This window comes from Camelus bactrianus, chromosome 10 (assembly GCF_048773025.1).
Source record: "Camelus bactrianus isolate YW-2024 breed Bactrian camel chromosome 10, ASM4877302v1, whole genome shotgun sequence".
Lineage (NCBI taxonomy): Eukaryota > Metazoa > Chordata > Mammalia > Artiodactyla > Camelidae > Camelus > Camelus bactrianus.
The window spans coordinates 7,359,452-7,384,692 of NC_133548.1; the positions used below are offsets into that span (position 1 = coordinate 7,359,452).

At 53.5% G+C, this 25,241-nt stretch overlaps 1 protein-coding gene and 2 long non-coding RNA genes across 9 annotated transcripts; 1 reads left to right on the forward strand and 2 right to left on the reverse strand.

Annotated features, from left to right (window-relative positions):
- Nucleotides 1-277: 277 nt before the first annotated feature.
- Nucleotides 278-15,672, reverse strand: SLC22A11 (solute carrier family 22 member 11). 4 transcript variants are annotated; one of them, XM_010957085.3, is made up of 10 exons: nucleotides 14,949-15,666; nucleotides 13,472-13,575; nucleotides 11,087-11,241; nucleotides 10,820-10,988; nucleotides 9,310-9,433; nucleotides 8,052-8,167; nucleotides 5,605-5,819; nucleotides 4,368-4,476; nucleotides 3,184-3,387; nucleotides 278-1,995 (listed from the first exon to the last, which is right to left on the reverse strand). In XM_010957085.3, the coding sequence occupies exons 1-10, from the start codon at nucleotides 15,339-15,341 to the stop codon at nucleotides 1,932-1,934; spliced, it is 1,653 nt and encodes a 550-aa protein (XP_010955387.1). In that variant the 5' UTR covers nucleotides 15,342-15,666; the 3' UTR covers nucleotides 278-1,931. The 4 variants fall into 4 exon arrangements, with proteins under 4 accessions (XP_010955387.1, XP_010955388.1, XP_074227912.1 ...); XM_074371809.1 differs by lacking the exon at nucleotides 278-1,995 and adding an exon at nucleotides 2,511-2,657 and having other exon boundaries at nucleotides 14,949-15,668; XM_010957086.3 differs by lacking the exon at nucleotides 5,605-5,819 and having other exon boundaries at nucleotides 14,949-15,667.
- A 183-nt stretch (nucleotides 15,673-15,855) lies between these two features.
- LOC105070641 (uncharacterized) lies at nucleotides 15,856-20,310 on the forward strand. 4 transcript variants are annotated; one of them, XR_012509529.1, is made up of 3 exons: nucleotides 15,856-16,241; nucleotides 17,492-18,202; nucleotides 18,364-20,310. It is a non-coding gene; the product is annotated as an uncharacterized LOC105070641 (long non-coding RNA). The 4 variants fall into 4 exon arrangements; XR_012509528.1 differs by having other exon boundaries at nucleotides 15,856-16,012; nucleotides 16,161-18,202; XR_006725558.2 differs by having other exon boundaries at nucleotides 15,856-16,012.
- On the reverse strand, nucleotides 20,066-23,462 carry LOC141578818 (uncharacterized). The gene is made up of 2 exons (XR_012509530.1): nucleotides 23,127-23,462; nucleotides 20,066-22,572 (listed from the first exon to the last, which is right to left on the reverse strand). It is a non-coding gene; the product is annotated as an uncharacterized LOC141578818 (long non-coding RNA).
- Between the last annotated feature and the right edge of the window lie 1,779 nt (nucleotides 23,463-25,241).

The following is a 25,241-nucleotide window of genomic DNA, read 5'->3' on the forward strand; positions in this document are numbered from 1 at the left end:
AAGCTGAGGCATTTGATTTGAGACTTTGTTCCTTTCTAATGTAAACATTTAATGATATAAATTTCCCTGCAATCACTACTTTGGCTTCATCCCACCAATTCTGATATGTCATTTAACATTTTTTTTCTGCCCAGTTCAAAATATTTTCTAATTTCCTTTGTGATTTCTTCTTTGACTCATGGGTTATTTAGAAGTATGTTATTTAGTTTGAAAACATTTTCTAGCTATCTCTCTGGTACTGATTTCTAATTTAATTCCATGATGATTCAAGAACTACTTTGTGTGATTTGAATCCTTTTAAATTTATTACATGTGAAGTAAGGCTGGGGCCCCACAGGGCCTGTTGGCAGGGGAAGTATGATCTTTATCATGAGTCACCATTAAGCAGACTGGGAATTTAACTGGAATTGTGCTTGATTGGTCTGGTGTGCATCAGATGTGAGAGAGGGAAATTGGTATGCCTGGGATGGAGAACCTGGGGCTTGAGGTATCTCTGAGTCATCCAAGGAGAGTGGGCTGTTGTCTAAAGGGTTTAGATCTCTGGGGAAAGGTACAGCTTTGTGACGGAGCTGCAGATATCAGAGCATGGAGGGGTGCAGGTAAGCACAAGGAGCCTGGTGTGCTGGAAAGAGCCCCGGACTGGGAGTCAGGCCAGTGTTCAACTATGTGACTCTGATCATGTCACTCCACCCACTGGGCTTTAGTTTCCTCACCTCTAAATTAGGTGATCCACCTCAGTGATGCCATCGTTTTAACGCCCTGGGCTGCTGCTCAAAAAGGGGGGGTCTGCATGAATTGGGAAAAGGTGACCCCAGGAGACAGACAAACAAAAAGGATGCCTTGCAGCATAAGGCCTAAAACTAAGGCCCAATATTCTGTGTTGCCTTGACATCTGGTGAAACCAAGAGGGTGTCTAGTGGCCTAACCATAGGTCCCCCTCTCCACTCTGCTCCTGAGGGTAAGGCCCCCCAGGCAAGAACACTTCTCATCAAGGGACAGCACAGGTCCTGTCATCCCTGAGCAGTAGGAGTCAGTTCCCTGCCAACCTGTGGAGTGACTCAAGCCAATCACATGCTCCTGTGGAACCAGGGGTCCCCACCTCACTCTCCTAATTCTACAAAGCACACCTCCTGCTGCCTTTACTGGTTCTCTCTGTTCCTGAGAGCAACTCATGTGACCCTGCTTGGTATGCAGTGTCCACCTCCCTGGGCTGTGAGTATATGAGATTAATAAACTGCAGTCCACCTCCCCTGTACAGTGTTAGGCCTTCCCCGTAACCACATAATCACAGGGCGGGAGGCCTCCCTCACCAACAGTGTAAACAGGAGGAGATTAAAATAGCTCTTTACTTTGTGTGAACACAACCCTGTTGGGGTGGAGCCTTGGCTGGGTTTCAGCTCCACATGCCTCCTGGGCTGTGCCCGAGGACGGGACACCACCCAGATGTCGCCCCCTGCAGCTCTGGTAGCAGCTCCTATTGGTTGGACTCTGATCTGTGCTACAATCTGCTAACCCGTCACCCACTCGGGGAGGTAGATTGCATGGTGAGTCCCATTTCACAGAGTACTGAGGAGGACTCTGTGAAAGTCAGGGGAGAGACTGGAACCAGGTCTGTCTGGGACCCGCCATTTCTGTCCCACAATTCACTCTGGAAACTGGGAGGTGAGACACCCGAAGTGCCAGGTTCTGAGAAGTGAGGAGAGGGTGGCTGAGTACAAAGACCGCGTCTGGCAGGGAAGGGAGAGGCCTTGGGGGCAGCCCGGTGGGGCATGGCTGTCTGTGGGGGGTGGAGGCAGGTGGAGGGTCTCACGGAGCAGGGAGAGCAGAAGTGAGTGGTGGAGCAGCCACAGTGGCCGCTGGGCCCAGATTGCTTCCACCTTCTGATCACAGAAGACACCAGTTGGCCAAAAGGACTCCCGCAGGCAGAATTTCTAGAACCTGGTGCTTTCTGCAACGACTTCCTCTCGCTGGCTGCCCGGGGCTGCCACCGATCTCCTAGAATAATCAAAAGAGAGAGCGATGATGTGTGATCACTACACAACTGGGGCTTGGAAGGCAGAAACAGGGGTCAAGACTTAAAGGAATGCAAGCTCTAGGAGATCAGGATTTTACTTACCGCTGTTACCCAAAGCAGAGGACAGTGCCCCCATCATAGCAGATACACAACAAAAATGAATTAAGTGAAAGAGTAAATTACGTCCTTGCTTTCCTGATTCTTAGCTAAGTTGCATAACCTCTCTGTGTCTCCATTTCCTTGATAGTGAAATTGGACCCCAACCTTGTGGGGTTGTCGTGTGGATCAAATCACAAGCACTATTAAAACCATTGGGGCTCACTAAGCACCCGCTGTTATTGCTACTATTATCCCGATCTTGGCTCCCGTTCAGCTGGAGGGCCCCCGTGAACACCGTCACCTGAGACACACCAGCCACCCTTGGGGAGCAGGAGCTGTGGGCCAGCTGCCGTCCTTGGTGCTTTCATATAATTACTCACTTAAACCCGAAAACAACTCTTTGAGCAAGACTTTTTTTTAACACCCATTTTACCAATGAAGAAGTGGAAATGTAGAGGCAATTCTGGCTATAAAGGAAAGCCGAGGAATGTTCCTTCATTCTTATTCTCTCCAAGAACGTATGTGAGAATAGCAGGATCTCCCCCTAGAGGAACGAAGGAACGCACCTGAGAATTGTCTGGGTGGCTCTGCGGGAAGATCTAAGGTGGACGGTTGAGGCTCTCTTTCTCATGTCTGGTAAGAGGCAGGTAACTTGCCTGAGCAGGCAGGGATTCAGTCCCTGGCTGTCTGGCTGCAGAGCCGGGCCCTCGACGAGTACCATTTCCTGCCTAAGGTACAATCACCTTCTACCTGTGAGGCCTCAAATGTCACTTCATCTCTGAGCTTCTTGTAAATGGAGATGGCAACAGTGTCTTCCTGGCAGGGTTGTTGTGAAGATGAAGTGGTTTCAGAAGCATACTGCCCTGAGCATGGTATCTGGAACTTGTGAGCACTGAACAGTCTCAAGCTTTGAGCATACTGCGTTGACCTGCCCGGCCCTGTTTCCACCCTCCTTGACCCTTGGGCTTCCTGCCTTGGGGCTATGGGTGGATCTGCCACCACATCTGCAGCCCTGCCTAGCTACGTTGCTCCCAGGGTGGCAGGGGGAGGGGGGAAGGTTTGTCACTCACTGTCTCTCCAGGTCCTGGATGGTGTCCGGGAGTGGAAGTCCCCGGGTCTCCGGGAGGAAGAGGACAATGAGGCTGGAAGCAGTGGGGAGGACACCGTAGGAAATCGCGGGCAGCAGGGGCAGGACCTGGCGGGTCATCCTGATCAGGGGGCCCATCACAGACCCCAGCCAAGTTGCTGAATGCAGGAAGCCTTCTGCTGTCATCCTGTGGTTGGAGAGGAGGCCTTGTCACAGATGCCACTTTTGGGCGGGTACTTTACGAGGAGGGGCTATGTGTCTGGGCCAGGGAATGCCAGGGGAGGGAAAGCTGGGCGGAAGGAGTCGTCTCAAGGTCTCTTCTAACACCACCTCCTCCATGGAGGCCACTTAGATTTTCCCACCCACGGCTGCCTCTGCTTCCTGGGAACCTCCAGAGTCCTTCCTGGGAACCATCTAGTGCCCACCCCATTCCCCCTGGTCCCAGGTCATTTGGAGCCTCTCCTCAGGGCTCTTGCTAGGCCTCTGAGCTCCCTGTTCAGGTTTTCTACAGCATATCAGCAAAATCAATAAACATTTGTCCAAAAATAAATAAATAAAAGAATGGACAAGTGAGTGAGTGAGGCCGGGCCAGGCCCCTGGGGGCTGGGGTCCGGCTCTACGCTCCTCCTGAGTCAGTCCTTGGCCACTTTGAGCCACCGTCTCCCCATGTGTCCAGTGGGGTGAGGTTGAACTCTACACCACTGGTTTCCCATATGTGTCCCATGGAGCCCTTGAGTTCTGAGGGGACCTGGGGGTCTCTGGGGGCAGGGAGGGGACAATGGAAAGCAAGTGGAGTCTCTACTCCCCCAGGACAGCTCTTGGCTGCCTCACCAGGGCTCTTAGATGTCACCTGAACAGAAGGCCTGTGTCTCAAAGCAGTTTCCAGCCCAGAGGCCTGTCAAGGGCCCTCCTGTGCGGCTGCCTCTGAGCCTGGACCCTTGGGGAGGGACTGTCTGGGGAGGCCGGCTGAGCATTTACCTTTGGGGGAGGGACTCTGGGGCATCTCCTCAGTTCCGTGTCGGCGCTGGGTCCCCATCGCCCTCTGCTATGTATTCCTGGGTGCCCAGCCCCTCCCTGCCCTTCCCACTGCCCCCAACCCTGATGCTCCTTTCTCGCCCACCCCCGGGGCTGGCAGCCCCTCCTGGCGCAGCCTGTGGCCCAGCCTACCGCAGTGAAGTTGGGAAGAGTTCCGGCTTGTAGACCATGAGGCAGGTTAAGCTTATGCCAAAACATCCTTTTCCCAGCACAGCGAAGACCACACGCAGGGTCTGCAAATCTAGGCAGAGGAAAGGGTGAGGGTGAGGCCTGCCCGGAAAGGTGTTCGGCAGCCTGGAGCGGAGTGGCTGGGTTCTCCCACAGCCTCCTTGGGCTGAGAGCAGGTCCCCGGCAGTGTGACTCGATGCCAGGCTGCCTGGGCCAAGTGGGATGCAGCACAAGGTGACATCGTGGTAGGTGGGCCAGGGGTGGGGTACAGAGCAAGAAGCCAGCCAGGTCTGGGCTGGGTGAGCATGGGCGCAGCTAAAGGTGGCACTCAAGGTGTGGCAGTGCCAAGGCTCCTTGGGGCCCTGGGGGTGGTTCTTCCCATGAAAGAGAGGGTCGTGCCAAGCCCAGGTCCATAGCAAGGGCCCCTGGGGCACCCAGCTCCCCGGAAGCCCTCCCACCGCCCTGGGGAGCCTCAGGGTCACACTCCAGTGGTGGGCATCGGCCTCAACCTCCCCTTCCCACAGGTCATCAGAAGCATCTTATAAACTGTCAGGTGCTGTCTTTGGAGTTTTTCTCAGAGCCCTGTGTCTTGCTCAGAATTTGGGCTCGCAACCGGCCTGCCTTCGTCACTCAGCCCCTCCTGGCTACTGGTTGCCCCTCACCTTCCTCCAGGTTTTCCCGCCGCAGCAGGACACCTGCTCTGCCCCTCCCCCAGGTACCCACCTTGAGCAATAAAATGAGACATGGGGAGGGTATCTGGGGCATCACAGCCTCAGTCAGAAAGGAGAGTGAGACCAGGGCCCTCCCCAGCCTCCCCAGGGCTCTGCATGCCTCTGTAACAAGCGAGAAGAAAACACCACAGCAGCTTGCCTCGCCGTGGGGCCTTTCCTGCCTCACTCGGACCCCCTCCCAGCCTCCCAGACCCTTCCTCCCACCGCAGTGTTCAGCCTCTGGCTTGAAGTCTGGTCCAGGCTCAAATCTATTCCTTGTGGCTGAGGGAACTTGGGCAGCTGGCTTCCCCTCGCTGAACCTGTTTCCTCAGGAAGATGGGGGAAGGGCTGGTTGGGTTGTGGCTGTCACAGACTTGGGCAGAGCTGCGGCACAGTGGCCCATGCCCATCCTCAGGGCCAGGGGAGGAGAGGTGGCCAGTGGTGAGGGAAGTGGGGTGGACAGGGAAGCTCTCCGGCTACCCCGTTCCCACCTTGTGGGACAAGCATGTTGGTCAGGATGGCGAGGCCAGCCATGGCCAGGAAGCCGGCCAGGGTTGTGCGGCGGCCGAAGAACCTGAGCAGGAAGGTGGTGGTGGTCCGGGCCAGGAAGTCCACGGCTCCGAAGAGGACCTGGAGGAGGAAGATGTCACTCCCCAGGTTCTGCAGGTCGAGGAACAGCCCGTAGTAGGAGAAGGAGAGGGAGAAGCTGCGGGGCAAACCCAGACATCAGTGCCTCCCCGCGGAGGGGAGGCCACCCCGGCAGCATCACCCACCTCGGGGCAGCCCCGGGAGAGCTCTGCCAGACCGATTGCATCTCCCCAGGGTCAGGCTGGCCCAAGAAAGGGTGCTGAAGGCAGTAGTCCCATCCATTCTCCGTGTGGGCCTTTGGTATGGGCCGTGGCCGGCTGGGCATCACCTCTCAGGCTACCTGTCCACCAACCAGCGGGAAGACTTGACCCTCTCTGGGCAGATGGGGCAGTGGGTCCAGCTGAGCCGCCCCTTCGTCAGGCTTTAGCGCCCTCTGGCTTTGTTTCCTGGTCCCATTCCCGTCCAGGAACCGCCATCTGGGCTCTGTTCTACCAGCCGTGAACCTGGGCGAGTCTCTGCCTGCCCCTCTTTGGACACCAGTTTCTTTGTCTTGAAACATGGGATTATAACAGAATGGGGCTGGAGGGGAGGGCATAGCTCAAGTGGTAGAGCGCATGCTTAGCATGCATGAGGTCCTGGATTCAGTCACCAGTACCTCCACTAAAAAAAAACTAATAATAAATAAATAAACAGACCTAATGACCTCCCGCCCCCAGAAAAAAAAACAAAAATAAAATTTTTAGTAAATTAAAAAAAATAACAGAATGGGAGAAGGATGGGGTATAGCTCAGTGACTGAGGGCATGAGTGCATGCTTAGCATGCACAAAGTCCTGAGTTCAATCCTCCATTAAAAAAAATAGACCTCCATTTAAAATAATAATAATAATAATAATAATAACAATAATAATAATAATAATAGTAATAATAATAGTAATAAATGTAATCTTAGCGGAGGATGCTGGGCTGTTCCCCTCAGGATGAAGAGACTTATTTCCCAGCCCCTGGAAGTGTTGCCCCCACAGCTGGGGAGAGCATCTCTTGGCTGGTGTACTCGGGCCAGAAGGAAGACTCAGAAAGGCCACCCCCGCTCCCAGGTCCCCATGGGTTGGCTGGGACCTTGCTATGGTGGTGGGTATCGCGGTGCCTTCTCCCCTGTCCCTGCTGCTTCCCGCCCTTCCCTCCCCTTCCACAAAAGTGATCCCGAGAGTCCTCTCCATGACCTCCCGGAAGAGCTGCCATTCCTGCAGAAACGCTGTGTTTCCTGAAGTTTGTGAAAGTGACGTGGGAGAGGGCCGGGCTGGCACTGAAAGCGGCTGACACATGAGCACCCAGAGCCTCCACTGTAGCAACTGGGTAGCAACTGGGTTAACAGCAGAAGACAGGGAAAGCCCAAGAGGGTGGCAGCCTCACAGCCCATGATTTGAATAACAAAGGATGCAGAGCAGCCCTTGGGAGAACTGAGGAAGCCTGGATGGTTTTTGAAAGAATGACCCTGGACATTCATGGCACAGGGCACTCCTTCTAATTTATCAGAAAAAAAAGAACTTAAGCCAAAGTAAATAAATAAAAAGAGAGAGAGAAGCATTTGCTGCAGTCCTTGTTCTAAGATGTAACATGTATTTGCTGTTATCACCCACACGTGATTCAATATAGCATAAAATAAACCTTGTCCTGATCTTGAGTTTTATTTCAAGACTAAGTCCTAGTCAAACCTGACCCTCAATTTCAATCTGCTTTTCTGGAAGTCACTTAAATTGAATTTGTTTTAACGAGTCTTTTCCTGGTCCCAGGAACCCTTGGGTCACACGAGACAGGGCCTCCTGGGGCAGACGGAGTCCACAATCAGTGTGGGGCTGGAGGGTCACAGAGCCGGGCGAGGAGACAGTGTGGCCTGGGTTCAAATGCCTGCTCCATTATTACTTGCCTCTCTCTGGGCCCCTCTTTCCTCGTCTGTAAAGTGGGGTGTAGATGAACTTATCTCATGGGGGCGGCCGGCCCATGGTTCTTTCTACACTCTAGGAGTCTGGCTGTCAGAGTGAGTCCAATGCTAACCAGCACATGGTCCTTTCCAGCTGTTGCTGGTCTCTTGGCTCTGCCTCCTCTGCCCTGGGCTTCAGCTTGACCCTGGCACCCTGCCCAAGACCACATCCCAGCCATGCCAGCTTAAGCCGATTTCCTGACCACATCTGTACAAACCCCGTCTCCGCTGCCCACCAGGACTCCCGCTTCCTGGGGGAGCTGCCTGTTGCAGCCAGAAATGTACCCCATTAGCCTGCAGGGGCTGTTTCCCCCCAGGCTCCCCCTCCCTCCTCGGCCCAGTCACCAGGAGGAAAGATCGGGAAGGCATACTTCACCACCAGCAGGCTGCAGCTTCTCCAGCGGAGCGCGGGCACTCGGAACAGGTCCAGCACTGACTGGCGGGCCTTGGTGGAGGCCAGCTCCTCCTCCATTCTGGACATCAGCACCTCCAGGGAGAACGGGGGCAGTGAATGTTGGGGCAATAGCTCTTCTCCAATCCCATGCCACAAATTGTGTCCAGATGGGCAGAGTGATGGGGAGAGCCTGGCCTTGGCTTCTGGAGACTGGAGAACCCTGGGGATGGGGTTGGGGCTGAGGGCAGGAAGGGTTCTCTCTGGCCCCTGGCTGAGCTCTCTTCTCCAGACCCCACCCCTCTACTCAGAGCCAAGGAGCAGGTCTTGTGCCCCAAGCTGCAGGAAGCTCTTGGCAGTTACCACACAAAGACTTACCATCCCTCCTCATTCCTTTTGGCTGGCATCGGCCCACCTGCTCCAGCCACATTGGCTCCTCACTGCATCCCAAGTGCTCATCCAGTCTCTGCCTACACACCGGGGCCCTGCATGCCCAGTGCTCAGCTCAGTCTTGATCATGGCTAGCTCACCTCTTCCTGGATGCCTTCCCTGATCCTCCCACCTCCAGGGAGCTCTGTGTGCTCCAGTCTCTGTCTGCACATCCTCCCATACCTACTTCCTTGAAAGATCTACTTTCAAATAAACACATCCTGTTTACCCAAATACACTGAGAAGCCCCGTGAGGTAAGTGTGCAATATATGTGGATTAAAGTGGTGAATAATAGAAGTGGTGATGTGGGTGTGTGACTGTTGTCAATAATGGTTGTATTGTTGTTACTGACGGTGTTGATGGTGACTGTGGTGGAGTTGGGGGTGGTGGTGATGATGGCAATGACGGTGGTAAACGCGAGGGTGACGGTGGGGTTGATGATGTTTTGTAGAGATGTTGATGTGGATGTCAATTATGGTATTGGTGGTGCTGGTGGTAATAGGATGAAGTTGATTGTGGTGGTACTGCTGGCAGAGGTGATGGTGGTGATGGTGGTAGTGATGATGGAGATGTGACGGTGGTAATGGTGTGATGATGGTGGTGGTGGTGGTGATGATAGAGACGGTGGTGATGTTGATAGAGATGGTGAAGATGATAGCAGTGGTGGCGATGCTGATGTTTGTTGAGATGTTGATGTTGATGGAGACGGTGGTGGAACAGAGACTGGTGATGTTGGTGATACTGTATCAGTGGACGGCCCTTCCCGGGTCTTGTCCCACACTCTGGGTCACAAACAGCAGCATCTCACCTCTATGGTCAGTGTCTTTTGGGCTTCCTTGTGGCCATTTATTCTGGCCACCTTTTTGAGTTCCTGAAGGGCTTGATCTGGTTTGCCCATGATAATCAGCCATCGGGCAGATTCTGGCAGCCACCTGTTAAAGAAGCAGGTGCTTGGCTGGGTCTTTGCTTTCTTTGTGCAGACTGGGCATCCCCCCAGGTTAGGTGGGGAGGGGGTGGTGGGCAGCAGACCCTCCAGCTGCCACAGGAGTGGAGAGAAGGCGGCCGCTTCCCCCTCTGCACTGATAATCCCAGACTGGGAGACTGGAAGCCCCGATGGTCTCGGAATACAGATGAGTCCCAACACCCAGCCGCCCTCTTCACCATCTCTCACTCTATGCCACCCCATCTGGCGTCCCTGCTGCCAGGAGCCTGTCCACCCAAGCCTAATATTCAGCCAACGCACAGGCTGCCTGGACATGGGCTGATTCTGGGGCTATTTCTCTGGCAGAAAGCTTGCATCATGCTGATTAAAAAAAAATGTTTAAAAAATCCCCAGTCAGAGTCCAGTGGTTTTATAAAAGTCATCTGCTTCCCAGCCCCAGGGGCGGATGGGCAGGCAGAAGCACCTCCCTGGTGAAAGGGACCGAGTACTCCTGGCTCGCGGGAGCGCAGCCTTGTTTGCAGGGAAGGCTCTTTCACATGGTGGTTGGAAGAGCTGCCCCCCGGGAGTCAGCGCCTGCCTCTGGCACACAACGACTTGTGGCCTTGGGCAAGTCACTGAACCTCTCCGAGCCTCGGTCCCTCATCTGAAGGTGGCAGCAATAACATCACCTTGCTCATCAGAAGCAGTGTTAAGACTTCTGACGTTACTAACAGCACCTGAGATGCTCCCAGTCCGTGTAACTACGGGAGGGTCTTCCTCTTTGCTTATTGATCCTGTTGACACAATAAAACTCCATGTAGCCGGTGACTTCTGGTCTATTCTGTTTGCTAATGTGTCCCCAGTGCCTAAAGCCATGTCTTGCATGGGGCAGGAGCGTAATAAATATTTGAGAATGAATAAATGAGTCCTTATTCTTTTCTATACCCAACGGCACAGCCACGTGCGCCCGGGGCTGCTCAACTGGGCACACAGGCACGAGGAAGCTTATGGAGGTAAGAATTTGTGTTTGTTTCCTGTATCTCTTCCTCTGGTCCCCACACAAGCAGGTATTTGCAGACCTCAGGGATTTTCGTAGCACAGAAATAACAGTGACACTGATAACTTCCCATGCCCACTGCCTACCTTGGATGCCCACAGGCCGGGCAGGTGATGTGAAGGAGGAAGGCTGGTGGGTGTCGGGGAGCTGGTGCCAATGCGAGGAAGGGGCGGACCCCACAGCCTCAGGCCTAGAGGCCAGTGGGCCAGAAGGAACCTTAGACCCCTGGCTGAAAGGCCCACCCTGGAACTCTGAATCCCCAAGACACAGCTCCCCAGGGGGGCCTGCCCGCTCACCCCGGGTCCCCTCCCCAAGAAAAAGGCCCCACACTGTACCGACCAGGACATCAGGAAGATGACAAAGAAGGGCACAGACACGGCCAGCTGGAGGGCTCGCCAGTCCCGCAGGGCAAAGGCCATGCCGCCCAGGGCCGTCTGGCCTATGCTGTAGCTGCATCCCAGCATTGTCATGGTGATGGCCCTCTTGCAGGTCGTGGTCCACTCCACCACTGAAAAGCAGTGCAGATGTGTGGGTGAGGGCCACATGCGGTGGCCTTGAGCCCACCCCCTACCCTGCCATGGCTGGGGCAGACAACTGGGGACTCACTGAGCGTCATTGAGGTCAAGATGATGCCAGCCAAACCCAAAGCATTCAAAAATCGGAGACCACAGTAGACAAGGAAACTGGGGGCAGCGATGGTGCTGATGTTGGCCACAGCCACCTGAAGGCAGCACCAGCTCAGTATTGGCTTCCGCCCAAGCCTGTTTTGGGAAGCAAGAACAGTGAGGGCCTGGAGAGGGGCCCTGGTGACTTGGGCATAGAGGCAGGTGCTTGCTGTTGGAGGGCCGAAGAAAGTTGGGGCATCTGCTGGAGTCTCCCAGTGCAGGCAGTACCTCCTCAGAACTCCTAGGACCACGTTCAGAGTGCATTTGTTATGAAAATGGCAGATGCCTCACTCTCAGGGGCCAGCAGCTTAGCCTCGTGGTCAAGGATAGGCTTTGGCATCCGATGTCTGGGTTTGAGTCCAGCTCTGCCCATCCCAGGTGACCTTGGGCACGTGACTCAGTGTCTCTGGGATGTGGTTTCCCCAGCTATAAAATGCGGGTGTTCAAGATGACATGCTTCACAGATGTGAAAATCACGATTCTGAGCAAGGGGGAAGCGTAGCAGGAGGCTTGAGTTCACGTGGTCTCGGGCGAGACAGACAGCTCCTCACCTGCCTGCACGTCAACAGGAGGGCCCTCGGCCCTGTGCCTGCCACTGCCCCCAGGTCAGCCTAGCCCCATCCTCTGCCTGCATTTACCTAAAGTGTATGTCGGTTGGACTGGAGAGATATGGGCCAACCTTGGTCTTGCCTGTCTGAACGATGTCCAGGAGCAGGGTCATGCACCCCAGAAGCCGGGGTGAGGTCTGGAGGCTGACACCTGGCACTGATCCCAGGCTCACCAGACCAATTGCAATTTGGCTCTCGGTGGGAGGCCACGAAGAACCAGTGATGGCCACATGGTGGCCAGTCCTCTGAAAGTGCAGACTGGACCACATCCTTCCCTGTTACTCCAGCCCTCCGCCATGCTCAGGATGATATAAGGCCCACGAAGTGTGACCACTGTGCCAGGCTGGCCCAAGCCCTGCACGGGATTGACTCACTTAATCATCACAACAACCCTGTGGGGAGGTGGCAGGGTCCCCACTCACAGGAGGAAGCCGAGGCACAGAGAAGCAGCAAACCCGCCTTCTAAGAAGCTGGAACACACCAGACCCCAGAGCCTGCATTGCCTGGAGAACTTGGGGAAGCCATTCATGAATTCACGGTGTGATGATTCAGGCCACTTGCTGGGCACCGAGGGCATGGTACCACTGTCCCTGCCTTCCTGGAGCTACACACACAGTAAACTAGACAACAACGAAAGCCAGGCACCAGTGGAGCAAGGAGCTGTGATGGGGAAAGTGGGCAGGGCCCTGGGACCTTTGTGCCCGAAGATGGAAAGGCCTCTTTGAGAAGCAACCTGGTGCTAAGGCCTGTGTGCTGGGCACCAAGCAGCCGTGGGCAGAGGCTTTTAGGCTGGGTCGGGGTGGTACGTGGGCAGGGACTGTCCTCAGTGTGGGTGCCCAGAGGATTTCAGGCTGGGCGGTGACCAGATCCATAAAGTCTTCGCAGAGTCACTCTGAGCTCTGGCTGCAGCAGAACGGGCGGCCGAGTGTAGTCAGGAGACTGGAGAGGAGGCTGTGGCCTGTCCAGGCCAGAGAGGGCGATGGCTCAGGCAAGGGGAAAGGAGTAGAAGAGTGGGCTTTGGGCTGGGGGCTGCGCTTTGGAGGATGAGCCGTGTGCGCGTAGGGGGTGAGGGAAGGAGCACAGGGTTGGTTCCTAGGAGGGCTGTTTTCCAGGATGGAGTCTGGTGGGGAGTGGGCTGGGCTGGGCTTGGGAGTCAGCAGTTCAGCTTCGGCCATGGTAATTGTGAGGTGCCTCCAAGTGGAGACACCAAGCCTGCAGTTGGGTTTACAAGCTGAGGGGGTGTGACGTGGGCGTTTTCAGCACTGGACAGTGGAGGGCGCACAGACAGAGAAGTGCTGGACGGATCCTGGGGGCTGCACCTCAGGAGGGGTGGGGGGAGGGGAGGAGGAGGAAAAGTGTTTCTACATCCTAGCACGTCATGTACTTGGAGCTGAAAGAGAGAAGGGTCTGTCTCTCCCTGGAAGACCCTCAGCTCCCCAAGGGCAGGGCTGTGCAGCACTTGGTGTACAGCAGGTGCTCCGCGAAGTTTGGTGCAATAGCTGAAGAAGACAGCGCTGCGGACACAGCAAGTGCTCAGGGTGACTTTTCACCGCACAGCTTGACCCGGCATCGAGGTTCCCTGGGAACCTGAGACGCAGCCCCCAGACTAAGGGAGGCCCTCTCTCAGGGAACATGGATGTTCCCTGGACTTTTCCTTACCTTTGTCCCCAGGATGCTCATTCTGTTTTGAAGGAGCCAGGAGGCAAGGGGATACTCACCGGTGGGAGAGGAGGCCCCAGGCGATGGACCCCAACATGGTCCCGGCCATGTAGATGGACTGGCCTAGGGGCTTCAGGCTCTGGTGGTCACACACCAGGTCCCACTGGTAAAGAAGGAGGGCATGTCAGCCTGGCTCAAGGGACATGGAGTAGCTGGGCCAGAGTGGCAGAGGAAGGTCCAGACCACCAGAGGGGATCCAGCCACCCCCACAGGGGTCCCCAGATTCCTAGAGCCAGGTGACCCAGGTGGACAGGGTATGTGGGCAGCTAGCCTCATCCTTCCACTGGTGGCCAGCAGCACAACACACATGTGACACGGCTGTGTGTCTGACGGCGTGATGGCCACTCTGAGTGGACAGCGGTGGGCGGTAGTTAAACCACAAGGTTCAAATTCCAACTCTGCTGATGGCTGGCTGTGTGGACCTGGGCGCGTTCCTGCACCAGCCAAAAATGGGGCTGTATGCTGCTTCCCTCACAGGGCCGTGGAGATGAGCAGAGAGGGCTGAGCACCTGTCACTGTGACTTTCTCAGTGCCTTCTGCCCTGATCGGCAGCCATCGCCTGAACACCACTCCTGGCCCCTCACTTCCCCAGTCCCCCACCTCGAATTCTCTACCTTGCAAAGTCACCTCCTGAGAATGCAAATCAGATCACAACACCTCCTTGCCCCAAAGCCTGCAATGACGTTCCTTTTTACTTCCCCACATGGCCCGGCCGCTGGCCCTGACCCCTCACCCTCTGTGTGGGGACATACGGGGCCTGGTTCTGCATCCTAAACACCCAGACATGCTCCTACTCAGACCTCTGTCTGGACTGGGATCCCTCCCAACCTTCATGTGACTGATTCCTTCTCTCATAATCCAAGACTCATCTCAAAGTTAACCCCTTCAGAGAGGCCTTCCCTGCCTGCCTCTCCCTTCCCCTTGCAGGAACTGCTTTCTCCTTCACGCTGACTTATGATGCAGGGGCCTCGAGCCTCGAGTCCTCAAGGCAGGGCAGGAGAGTGACGGAGAAGTTCTGGTTCCTGGTTGTCTGGGTTGAATCAGACTGACATACACTTTAGCTGTGTGTCCTGGGGTGAGTTACCTAACCTTTCTGTGCTTCTGTCACTTATTAAATGGATCAATAATAAGACCCACTCATGAGATTGTTGTGCAGTTGTGACTACAGGGAAAGCATGTGAACAGCGGCCTTCACTTAAAGGGTGCGAGGTGAGGATTTACTCTGCTGTTACTACAGTTACTACTGGTTTAAATATTGACTGATTCTGAATTTGCCCACAGAATGTAAGTTCCTCCAAGTCTGCCTGTCCATCCTGTAACCCTAGCCCCAGATCAGAATCCGGGCCTTCCTGAGCAATCAGAAAATGTGTTGAGGGAATAGCATATATTTGAAGTAGTGGAAGCGACCTAACCCTCCCGGTCACTGGGAGGCTGGGAAGGGAGGAAGCGATGGGGTTGGCCCGGGGAGGCCCTTACCTCCGTCACGATGGTGGATGTGAAGGTGCTGCGGTTGTAGACCCAACCGTCCACACACGGCTCTGTGGCAGCCTCACTCCAGTTGGTGGCCGTGGCGTTGGGGTCCAGGAGCTGCCACTGCGGTTGGCGGAAGCGCAGGCACTGGTGGGGCTCACGGTTGGGGCCCAGTGGGATGGAGACGGCCAAGAGGGCCTCGGGGGTGAGGTTTGCAGGGGCCTCAGAGCCATTGTCCAGCACGTGAGCCCAGCAGCGGTGGCCTGGGACGGCGGCCGAAAAGTTCTCCACAAGAAATTGGAAGGGGACCCAGACAGAAAGGAGGAGGAGGGTGAGGGCCTGTAGGGCCTGGAAGAGGCCCACGCCCCCAGCTTGCTCCAAGAGCTCGGTGAATGCCATGGACAGGGCTGCCGGCACCCAGAGCGGGCTTCCTGGGGGTCAGGGAGCTGGTGAGTGCCCGGCCTGCTGCCCAGAACGACTAGCAGGAGCACCGGACCGTCCGCCCTCGCCCCCAGGCCCCCTCGCCGCCTGGCCCGGTGCGGGTGGGGCAGCCGCCCAGCAGCCAGTTGAGTCTGTCCTAAGGTGCCCGAGAGGCTCTGAAGAAGCTCCAAACTCCTCCTTCCCCTGCTTCCAGGAGTGACCACTACGGCGGCCTGCTGCTCTGGAGGAGGGCCATCCAAGGACAGAGCCCACTGTGCCCAGGCTGCCTGGAGCGTCTGGGGAGCTCTGGTTCTTCAACACCAAGAGTGAAAGATCAAGAAGATTGGAAAAAAAAAAAAAAAAAAAAAGACCCAATGCTGTGATGTTACTGAATGACAGCTGTAGAAGAAACATCAACCGGGCCACGGCCTCGTCGCCTTGGTTAAAGTTCACTCCAGCTCGGGCTCCTGTGGGAGAGAGGCAGGGCCAGCTACCAGGAAAGGCCTCAGCAGCCCCCCACCGGCCCGTGGATGGCATCCTTCAGTCTTAACTGTCAGAACCCTCTACACGAGACCCTTTAAATCAGGAAACTGTAGGTCTAATCGCCACCCAGCCTGGCCCATCTTGGTCCATTTTGCTGAAGCACAGAGGTGAGGATTGGGCAGGGTCCGGAGCTGGGCTCCACTGCGAGGCTGCAGGGAGGCTGGGGGAGGCTGGGGATGGGTACCAGGGCACGTGCAGAGCTGGCAGGAGGGCCCAGGCCTGTTCGGTACCCCCTTCCCGTGCACTTCCTCCTAGGCAGCGTGGGAAAGACCAGCTCGCAGACACACTATTTCGGGAAGTTTCTATTTCGAGGTTCCTGGTTGCCTTTATTAGATGGTAAGCTCCCCCAGGGTGGAAACCATGGCTACAATTTCCTGGCATTCCTTAGAAGGCCCTCGTGGGCCTTGGAGCTGAGCAGGTGTGCAGATGGGGGAAGTGAGTAAAGTCACACCTCCCTGACTCAGTGTCTGATGCCAGCCCATCTTGGTGTGAGGAGGCAGGAAGCCCCAGCCTCAACGCGTCACCCTGCGCTGGGCCTCTTACAACAGCTGCTCCTGGCACCAAAAGCTTGTTGTGTGTTCAGCTCCACGCTGACCATGCCACCTGCACTTTCTCATTCATTCCTCATAACAGCCCTGGGAGAGAAGCCATGCTGATTCCCCCATACAAGGAAACAGGCCCAGAGAGGGCAGGCAGCTTGCCCAAAGCCACACAGCATAGTAAAGATTCGAACCAGACACCGAAGCCTGAATTCTCTCCGATGCACCTTGCTAGCTGCTGTTTGGCCTCTAGCCTGTCATGGACCAAATCCCAGCTAAAGGCTGGAATTCAGGATCTGGGTCAGAGTTAGGGCTGGGCATCTCCCAGGATGCAAGAACTGGCTGAGTTCCGGAGAAAAGTCTGAAGAATGCTGGAAGTGCAGGTGTGGTGTGGGTGGGTGTCTGGACCCTGAACTTCCCAGAACCTCCCCAGAGGCTTGGGGAGCTCAGCCAAGATGGCGCCCAGCCAGGAAGCTCAGAGCCAGGGTTCTGGGCCTGGATTTCAAAGCCAGGACCGCTGTCTCTAGGGTAGGCACTCATTATGAATTTCAAAATAGCAAATAGAGAGAGATGGGGAGACAACCAGCCCAAACTAAAGCCCAGGAGGCCAGGAGAGAGGCCAAATTTTACATGGAAAAAATTGTGTTTCATGCCTGTGTTTGTGCAAACACCATCCTTAGAGAGGAAGGCTTGGACCCGGGAACTGCAACCTCGAGCACTGACCTCCCCTCTCCAACCCTGGGCTCCTGACCTGTGAAAGGAAGTGTCACCATTGTCGGTGTTTCAGACTTTAGCTCAGACACTACAGGAGTGCTGGTGAAAATGCAGTTCCCTTCTGGGCCCAGGAATTTGCATTTAAAAATAAGCCCCCAGGTGATTCTGCTGCACTGGGACCCAGGCCTCGCTTGAATAATGGCTGGGCTAGAGGTGGCTGCTGAAATCCCATCATCTGTGAGACAATTCTTTTCTCTTTCTATCTCCTTCTTCCATATGCTTTAAAAAATGTTCTCTTCTTCCCTGCCCTTTGTTTGTCATGGACGCCCCTAGGTTTTGCTTACAGCAGAAGGTCAAACCTGGATTTGCCAGAAGGCTCCCGGAATCTCCAACTGACTCCGCTTCCAGGCCAAGGAATTTTTAATTTGTATTTTCTGTTTTTCTGGGGCTGCTGGGGGGCAGGGCTGGGTGCAGATGCTCCGCCACCTGGTGGTCACACCCAGGACTGCAGTATTTTCAGCATGGCGCTCATCCTTGCCTGGGTGCCCATCCCCCAAGAGTTCCCAAGCAGAGGTGGGAAGACAGGGGCATTGGGGTGGGATGCAGGCAGCCTCAGATTATAGCCACCAAGCCCTCCAGAGCATCTCATTAAATTAATTCCTGTAAAGTGAACCTCTGGTTCTTATGGAATCAGAATGGCCATTGGGGTTGACTTTTCTAGCCAAGGGCTCCACTGATTAAAGCCAAGGCCAAATTTGGCTGCCAAATGACCTTAGGCAGTTCACGTCCCTTCTCTGAACTCCAAGGTCCCTTCTCTGAATCTCTAAGGTGGAGGCCTTCCACTTAAAGTAGTGACATTAAATGAGATGACGAGTGGCCCTGATGAAGGATCTTAGCCACCGTCAACATCACCGGCACCATGCTTGAACCCTTTTCCTTCCTTTTTTTTCTTTTCCAGTTGAAGTCACAGCATTTCAGATCCAGCTGGGCTCACTGGATTTGGCCCCTCCCTGCACAGCTGGAAGAACCTGAGGTCAGGAGAAGGTGAGGGTCTTTCCTGGGCTCAGGGCAGGACAGGGCAGGGCCTTAGGTCCTCAGTCCAGTTTCAATGCTTTTGCAACCCACCCATTCAAAGAGGTTGATGATAAAACAGAAAGTCAGACAGTAAAATGTTCTCATAAATGTCCAATTATCTTCCTGTCTAGAGAACAAGCCTCACCACCCGGGGGACGAGGGACAATAGGAAGAAAACCAGCTCTCACCTCCGGAGTTCCTTACTTCCTCCTTGAGGGCAGCACTTGGGAGATTTTTCCCCAAATAACACTGCAAGCTTGAGTCACTTCTTTGTTACCATTGGAATTCCTCTTCAAGCCACTGCCCAGCAGCAGCTGAGATCTCCCAGGTCTTACACGCTATAAAAGAGCATCTTTGTAAAGGCTCCTCAGTTCACCCATGTGCCTCTTTGGGAGGAGGGCAGGTGACAGGAACTCTTAACTCCACCTTGTCCTTCCCTACAGCATGACTCCCACAGTTCCACACCCCCAAGGAACCCACAAAAATGTTTTTTTTTCTATGTATTTCAGAAACACATCAACATTAATAACTAGTTGTCTTTAATTGAGACGTTGTATGCACACGTGGCAAACAACTCAATGGCCCAGAAGTACACAAATTGACATGCAAAGGTCCTCTGCCCCCCCCCCACTTGCCTGGAGGCACCTGCCACCAACCATGTGTATTCTTCCAGAAAAATCTTAGAGCATCTTCAAATATGTGCATTAAGGTTTAAATTTTTTTTTAGATTCTTTCTTTCTTCTTCTTTTTTTTTTTTTTGGTGGGGGAGGCAATTAGGTTTATTTCTTTACTTTTAGAGGAGGTACTGGGGATTGAACCCAGGACCTCATACATGCTAAGCATGCGCTCTACCACTTGTTCTGTAGCCTCCCCCCTTAATTTGTTGAATAGGTGGTGAATTCACATGGTTCAAAACAGAAAATGTGAAAAAGGTTTACAACGAAAAGCTTCCTTCTCCTATCCCCTCTTCCCGCCGCCTCCACTGAGCTCTCACTTGTCACCTCCATTCCCAGGTGACCGCTTTTAATTTCTTGTGCATCCTTTCAGATTTTCTTCCTAAAAACATAAACAAGCAAATGTGCATTCTTATTTTGCTCCCTTTTATGCAGAAGGTAATTTTGCTCTCTGGGTTTATTTCCCCCTAATATTATACCTTGTGCATCCATTAGCATGGTCCTTCATTTTTACAGTTGCATAGTATTCTATTCCACTGTGTGGATTTCCATAATTTACCTAACTGGCTTCCTATTGATGGACAGTTAGATGGCAATGAATATTTTCATGTTTCAAAAAATGTTGAAATGAATAACATTGCACATATATGCTTTTGAATGTGTGCTACTGTATCTGTAGGATAAAATTCCTGAAGTGGGATGGTGGAATTGAAGTGTCAATGAGCTGGTGGCCTTGAGAAGCAGCCCCGTTGCGCTCCCCAGGGACATACTCATTCACATTGCCCCCTGCTCCTTAATACACTGCGCTATGACTACACTTGTAGGGTTTTGCCAACATCATAGGTGACGAATAGCATCTCAATGTAGCTTTATTTTGTGTTTCTTTTCTTATGAGTGAGTTTGAGATGTATTAGTATTTAAGATGTATTAGTATTTAAGATGTATTTTAATATATTTAAGATGTATTAGTATTTCTTTCCTATGAACTGTTTCCTCATAGCCTTAGTCTATTTTTTGGCTGCGGTCTGTGGCTCCCTGACCAATTTGTACAAGCTCCTTCTATGTTAGGGAGTTGGCTCTTTGCCTGTGATAAAAGCTGTGAATATTTTTTCCGGTGACTTTCACCATGCTGTTGTTATTGATCTTGTAGCATGTAGAGTTTTGGGGTTTTTTTTTTTTTTTTGGTAATCTTTTCTTCTTTGACTTTTGGATTTTTGCACCATAATCAGAAAGGCCTCCTCCACTGCATGGCGACACAGGAAGCCTTTCACGGTTTGCCTCTGTAAATCAACAAGGGCGGCTAGTTTGTCACATGCCTTAGCAGCATCTGTGGGGCTGACGTCTGACTTTTCTTGTTAAATTGATGAATAGGATGAATTATATTAATAAATTTCCTGAATTATATGAAGGAGTTTTCCAAAGAGTGCTGAACTACCCTTTCATTCTAGGAGTGGACCTGCTTAGACAAGGTGTATTATTCCTTCAATGCGCTGCTACATTCTGCTCATTCATGTTTTAGTTAGTTTTCCATGAATTTGCATATGTGGGACTTGGCTGTGGTCTCCTCCCTCCCTCCCTTCCTACAATCCTTGTCAGATTTTGGTATCGATGCGCTAGTCACTTCACTGAAAATGCTCTGGCCGCCCTGTCCCACGCCCTGCCTCAGTTTACACATTGGAGGGCTTTTCTTCCACCCTCTGCAGGTCTGAACCTGTGATGGTTTAGCCCGCCTGGTCCTTGATCGACAGGAAGGCTAGGAAAGAAGAGGCTCTGGGACCAGGGAGGAGAGACGGAGGAGGAGGGTGTGGGCTGAGCCGGCAGTTCCCAGGAGGGAGGATTTGTCCTGACGGCCCCACGTTTGAGCCTCATTTCCTCAGCTGGGCCCGGGCTGCCAAGTGCCCGTGGTCAGAGGTTGTTTCCTCTCCAGCGGACGCTCGTCACTGCGTCCCCACTTGTCCTTCGACTGGATGCAAGGACCATCGTGTCTGGAAACTGCTGCAATTGTCCTGTAACCCTCAGCCTTGTCAAAGCAGGTGGCCCAGGGCTGAATTTTCCCTCAGCCCCTTGCTCTTTGCCTTCTGTTGATTTCCTTGGGTTTTGTGGGGAAGGGGTCCACAGCCTTCTTTTCTGATAGCTTCTGATGGCATCTGCTGCAGGTACCAGAGGGCTTTCTCTGGCCATGTGGAGAAATTCAGAAGCTTCAGAGGCATAACATCCCCCAGAGCAGCCTCCAGCCCATGGCTGTCCTGCTGAAGCCAGTGGGTCCACCCCCAGCCCCCGGGGCCCCAGTGCCACAATAGTGGCCAGCTTGATACCCTCCTCCTTTTCTTTCCTGTCTCACTTCCCCTCCTGAGATCACCTCCAGATAAACGTCTACACATAGACCTTTGGAGGAACCCAACCTCAAGCAGGGGGTCCCAACCCTCTTTTGTGAGGTGTGACAGTGGTTAACAGGGCCCCTGGGACAGTGTGTGGGCACCGGGCTGATCCCTCGGTCACGCTCCAGATAACTGCGGAGGTGGGGGACCAATGAACAGAGACGGCTCAATTCCCTCAGGCCTCACAGGAATGTCACGGGGTGGTGAGCAAAACCCAGGCATCCGACCCAGAGCCCCACTCCCAATTCCTGCTGCTGTGGGTCCCCCTCTGTGCATTTGCCAATATATATAGATAGAAGGGACCCCAGGACGGAGACAGAGACAGAAGGAGCCTGAGATGTCTCTCTTGCCACAGAGGAGAAAAGGTTCAGAGATGTGCAGAGCTGGCCCTGGGTGGAGGGGTGATGGAGCGGGATCCAGAATCCAGGTGTCCCCACTCTGTTCCCTCCACACTGCTGGGGGCCACTGGAGAATGACCGTGCAGTTATGGGTCACCTGAGCGCTTCCTGCCTGGACTGACCCACTCCCGGCTGTTACCAGACTCACTCCTGCATTTGTTCCAGCGGGGCTGAGATTCGTCTCACTGTGCATCATAATGGGCTGGATGGTGGCCCTAAATGATGTGCCCATCCTACGCTCCAGACCTGTGAATGTGACCTTATTTGGCAAAAGGGTCTTTGCAGATGTGATGAAGTTAAGGATCTAAAGATGAGAACATCCAACATCCTGGGTTACCCAGGGTCCTAAATCCAATGACAAGTGACCTTCTAAGAGATGCACAGGGAGAAGAGAGGCAGGTCTCGGGAAGACAGAGGCAGAGATCGGAATGATGCAGCCATAAGCCCAGGAGGGCCTGGAGCCCCAGAAAGGAAGACACACGGAGAGACGGTCCCCTAGAGCCTGTGGAGGGCGTGGCTCTGCAGACCCCCTGATTTTGGGCTTCTGGCCTCCAGAGCTATGAGAGAATACATGTCTACTGCTGTTAACCACCTGGTTTGTGGTACTTGGTTCCTGAAGCCCCAGGAAATACACACACATTTATTTATTCCACTTTGTTCTTCAAGTTGTTTTCAAGCACTTTCCCTCCACCTACCAAGACTCAGATCCCAAAGGCTGTGAGAGAATCCATCATTGCTTTAGCTCCACAAATACATATTAAACACCTACCAGATGTCAGGCTCCACACTGGGCTCTGGGCCCCAAGGTGAGTCAGCAGGGAGGTACATCCAGTGGGGAGACAGAAGTAAAGTCATCATGACACAGTCTGGTCACGCAGTGTCAGTGGGACCTGACACCACACACAGCGGGACAAAGCAGAAGACATTAACTGTGTGTGTGTGTGTGTGTGTGTGTGTGTGTTTGTGTGTGTGTGTGTGTGTATGTGTGGAGAATGGGGGCTCAGGAGGAACTGAGAGAGGGCAAAGATCTGAGATAGGGAGGGGAGGCAGGGTGGGTATTTAAGGAAGGAGAATGGCACGTGCAAAGGTCCTGAGGCTGGGGGAGGAGAGGTAGGAAGAGAGAGTCTGGGCCCCAGGAGAACATGTAGGGGTAGAAGGTAACAGGACTGGAGTAGGTGGGGGCCCTGAGCACAGAGCCTATCTGCTGGCCCCACCCCCAAGGGTGACGAGAAGCTTTGAGCAAGGGAGCATCAATTACGTTCACAGTTTTAAGAGATCTTCTTGGCCAGTGTGGAGATGGATTTAGACAAAAAGGGGCTAAAAAGAGGGAAAGCAGCAAGAGGCTTTTGCCAGGCCCCATACCAGGCCTGGGCTGAGGATGGTGAGTGTAGTTTCCATAAACATCAAAGAGGTAACAACACAAACCACCCACAGGATGACTTACAACTTCTGCCCAGATAAGTATGATCAGGCACAACCCTTCTGAAGGTCTTGATGGCAGGCACAGGGCGTCAGGATTGTGAAGCGTCTCTTTTCGGGAACGGGGCAGCATCCTGCCCTCCAACCCCCGCAGACTGAGTCTGTCTTGGTCACATGCTGGATTAACATTTAAACCTATTAACTGAGAATCTGCAGCCCTCCCCACATGCACATCTTCTGCCTTGAAAGGGGCCCCCGAAGCCCCGATGGGTCCAACACTTCCACCACCTTGAAGGGAATCTCTAAGAGAGGCTTTGTTATTTACACCATTGCCTCCTCATCAAAGCATAAGCTCCTTGGGAATGAGAATCTTGCCTCATCCTTAAACTCCCCAGCCTGCTTGTGCACTGGAGGTGCCTGCTGGGTGTTTGCTGCATGAAGGAAAAAGTGTTGTCAGGAAGTACGCTTGCAGAGTGCCGCCCCGTCAACTTTTATTCTCTGCCTCATCGGGCAATGGCGCAGGAGACTGGGCGGCACGTGAAGACGATGCAACGTGCTGCCCCTGCCAGCGCCAGGCTAGAATGTGCTCTTTGCACAGAGAGCCAAAGAGACAGACACCTGGGGACTTGCATTCCCCACCCCTTCTCCCATTCTGCCCTTGGCAGCAGGCAGAGCTCAAACTTTCCTTTGCGCTGGTTTCAACCCAGCTACAGAGGGACCTCACTCAGTCACAACCTCCCCGGCCACGGAGCCTGCCATTAAGGAACTTGCCGGGTGACATCACCCAGGGGATGCAAGGGTCACACGGGTCTCCTGATCCTTGTATCTGGTTCCCCGGGGATGAAGGTGGGTGTAGGGTTCAAGGTGACTGGCAGAGTACTCCTTTATCTTCCCTCCCCAAGTCCAAGTGGATTCAGAGAGCTGAGAATAGGCAAAGGAGGATAGGAACACACTGAAAATATAAAGATCATGGGGCAGACAGACAAGGAAACCCCCCAGAAAGACCCACCACCCCAAAAGACCCAGCACCCCACACAGGAGGAAAAGGAGGGACTTTTGCAGGAGTGGAATAGCGCCAGGTGGGAGGCTGTGGGGGAGGGAAGGAGCAGACCAAGGGCATGTGGGTAATTAACAGACGGGGCATCAGTCATGTCAGCCCCCATCCCCTTAGCCACCGACTCCAGTGTTCCCCCAGGGCCAAAGGCTCAAGTACAGGTAAAGGGGGCTCTGAAACGGGGTGCTAGACCCAGAAAGCAAGGGCAGTACCCCAGCACAGTGAGGGCCCCACATCAGAACGGAGCCCTTTGCTAAGAAATTCACATCTGCTGACTCCACTTGGCCACAGGCCTGGACTGCTGGCCCCCACCTCACAGCGACCATGGCCAGGGCTCTTGCAATCGGAGATTTCACTCACGGCTAGCTGGCAGGGAGTCCCGCTTGGCTTGAGGAAGGATTTCCAGCAACCAATGATTTTGTCCAGACCCCCTTCATCTACAAATATGAATAGACAACCGAGATACACCAACGCTAAGGAATTCAAGTGCACTGAAAGAGAGGCACCAGGTCAGCAAACAGAAGAACCCACTCAGGAGGTGAGTGAGGGAATAAAGTAAGCAGAAGAAAAAAATTAAAGTAACTATAGTTGATATTTTTGGAGTGAGAGGACATCTGTTTTTTAAAAACAGGCTGCTCTGAAAAGGAAACATACTCAGCATCTTGGAAATTGCAAATATGACTGACTAATTCTGAATTCATCAGTGAACAAGTTGAACAGGGAAGTGGATGCAGTGACCCGGAGGTTTGAGCTAAGGGAATTTCCCAGAATATAGTGCAGAAGGGCAAAAAGATGAAAAATATGAACAAACAGTTACAAGATGTGGAAGTTAGGGTTTTCAACATCTAACAGATGTTGGAGGAAACGCTGAATGTAGGAGTTGAAATAATAGGAAAAAATTAGAGGAGAAAATATCTCTGAGCTGAATGCTTTGGACTGCTGAGTAAGAATAATGAAAAAATGACACACACTTGGTGAAATGTCTAAACTCCAAGAACAGAGGTGGGTGTACACATTAAGTTCCCACCCTGACTCTTGCAATATATAGGTGACTTGGCCTTCATTTATCATTTCAGTGGCAAACCT

Bases quoted from the DNA above. Each gene is read 5' to 3' on its own strand.
- SLC22A11 (XM_010957085.3), bottom strand. From the start codon at position 15,341: ATGGCATTCACCGAGCTCTTGGAGCAAGCTGGGGGCGTGGGCCTCTTC. The intron at 4,477-5,604 runs GTGGGAACGGGG...TCCTCTGCCTAG, and splicing joins CAACATGCTTGTCCCACAAG to ATTTGCAGACCCTGCGTGTG. The intron at 1,996-3,183 runs GTGAGTGACAAA...TGATTATTCTAG, and splicing joins ATCCAGGACCTGGAGAGACA to GAGATCGGTGGCAGCCCCGG.